Source organism: Anarrhichthys ocellatus, unplaced genomic scaffold (assembly GCF_004355925.1).
Source record: "Anarrhichthys ocellatus isolate YVR2014 unplaced genomic scaffold, GSC_Weel_1.0 scaffold5, whole genome shotgun sequence".
Lineage (NCBI taxonomy): Eukaryota > Metazoa > Chordata > Actinopteri > Perciformes > Anarhichadidae > Anarrhichthys > Anarrhichthys ocellatus.
In genome coordinates, this window is record NW_022280035.1 from 13,425,336 (window position 1) to 13,427,611 (window position 2,276).

General features: G+C 39.5%; 1 protein-coding gene across 2 annotated transcripts in view; it reads right to left on the reverse strand.

The window, feature by feature from the left end:
• pex14 (peroxisomal biogenesis factor 14) overlaps positions 1–2,276 on the reverse strand; it is a 48,759-nt gene that overhangs the window by 28,673 nt on the left and 17,810 nt on the right. For both annotated transcript variants that reach the window (XM_031845574.1, XM_031845573.1), the window contains exon 3: positions 172–256. In XM_031845574.1, the coding sequence (XP_031701434.1) occupies positions 172–256 (85 nt within the window). The remainder of the gene's footprint in view (positions 1–171; positions 257–2,276) is intronic.

The window sequence follows — 2,276 nt, forward strand, 5'->3', positions numbered from 1 at the left end:
AAAAAAAAAAAAAAAAAAAAAAAAAAAAAAAAAAAAAAAAAAAAAAAAAAACTGCATCCCGGGCCAACCACATTTTGTAAACAAACACATATGGATTATAATGTTAATACAATTCGGATTTGAAGGCTTCCTGCATTGCCTCCGACCTAAAGCGAATCAAATGTCTCTCACCTTTCTTCTTCAAGAAGGCTCTCCTGGTGGCCAAGGGACTCTGACATACTTTTGGGTTTTGTAGAAATTGTACAGCGGTGGTAATCTGGGAAGAGACAAATGCGATTTAATTCCTCATAATGAGATAATGTGAGAGGATATGGTCTGCAGGAAAGTGATGCTTTTAACAGTACAAACAACACTCTAGACCTTCTTTAAGGAAAAGGTTCATTATGAATCCAGACAAAATCATAAATGGATTCAATTTGATAGTTTGCTTCTAAGACCCCACACCCAGCAGCGAGGAGAAAGACCACCTGACCACTTTCCAGCTAAATGTGGGGAATGACCAAATCAGCAGTTATAAAATTAGCCCATCAAGAGTGCTGGACAAATGGAGTATGGAGCTTAATTTGCTATTACCCTCTTAAAGACAAACTTCCATTCTTAAGTGCGCAGTGGAAGAAAATCTATACTTAATGCAGAGGTGATCATTTGTATCTAATAACTTGAGAATCCTAGGCTGAAAACTTCTGTAATTCTTCCAGTTAAAAACCTGCCATGATCAAATCACCCAGCCTGAATGTTGTAATGACTTGAAACGTTAATGCACTAGAACGTTAAATAGCATCAGAACATCAGTAGTTTTAAGTGCACTGCGTTCATCGATTCTATTATGTTTTCCTTCGAGATGCACCTTAATTTTCCACCCAGTATGCATTTCCAAGAATTGGAGGGAGAGGAAAAAAAATAAAAAAATCATCCTCAAATGGCATTAAAACATAAATTTGGAGTGGGCGCCATGAAGTGGCGCCTCCTAAAATAGATAAATATGTAAGAACACAGAGAAAGGGGAAAGACACTGGAGGGGAGGTTTAGATGACTTATTATCGCACCTGTGGTCCCCGTGATTCAATTGTAAAAGTCATCCCTCTAATAGGTTGAAAGGTTTTGATTACTCTTCTTTTCTCTTAGTGTTGAAAGATACAAAGTGATTGAGCGCCCTGCCAGTGGTAATTCGTTTTGGGTAATGCATTGCATATACTATGAACCGGTTTCAATCCAAAAGAATTGCAGTTTAAACTTGTCCGAGGGGGTAGGTGTGGCAAGGGAGGCTGCATTAAGGGCTAGATGTCTGTGACAAGCAAACAGTTACAGTAGAGGATCACGGCAACTTGATGGAACTTCTGAAAATATATTTGACCCGTCTTCAGACGACTGTGAATCAGCTCAAAAGTATATCATAAAATATACTGCAGCATCCGGAGACTTGCTGCAGAATTAGACTATTATGACGGTTTAAGAGAAATGCAATAATGAAACTTTCAATAGGGAATTTGACCAAAATGTGCCAGATTCATCCCAAGAGATGGCGGCCCAATCTATTTAGACACTAATCTACCATTCCACTGTGACACTACCGTGACCTTGATGTACATATGGGTTAAGCAAGGGGTATGGAATCTCCTGTTTCTCTATATGCTGAGGGCTTATTAAAGTCAGTCACCCGGAACCTTCATTGTGACAAGCAGATTAAACCATTTGCATGGTGGACCCCCCCAACTGATGTTCTGGGCCAAAAGATGCCGTCAAAACACGGAGAAAATATCCACTTTGATAATAAGACAAAATCATTGTGCTCTTGGCGAAGCTCTTACTGCTCAAGTAAGTGAGCCAATGAGACTACTTGTGGTAAAAAGGCAGAAACCAGAGATAACAAACACACTGAAATCTAATATTCTGATATTTATTCCAGTAAATAACGGGAGTGATGTCGGCCCCGTGAGTGGTAATGGCCTAATAGAGGATTGAAAACGCTGAATGAGCAAACCTTGTTTGCATTCTCTTCAAATTTCAAGAGCCCAACATTGACAGGAAAATTGTGTCAATGTTAATAGGCGTAAGTATGACATCTTAGTAAGGGCCACGGCTAGCTCAGCGGCAAGCTAATGAGGCAACTGTCCATTTGGTTAAAATTGTAGTGGTAGATCTTCAGGGAGAGGAAAAGTGCACTTCTTAGCAGATGACATAGACGCTTTGCACAAGTTCCACCCAGACATCTCAATCAATTATAACCACATTGCAGAGATTTCAGTCTTGTCTTGTTATTGACTTATGGATCATCC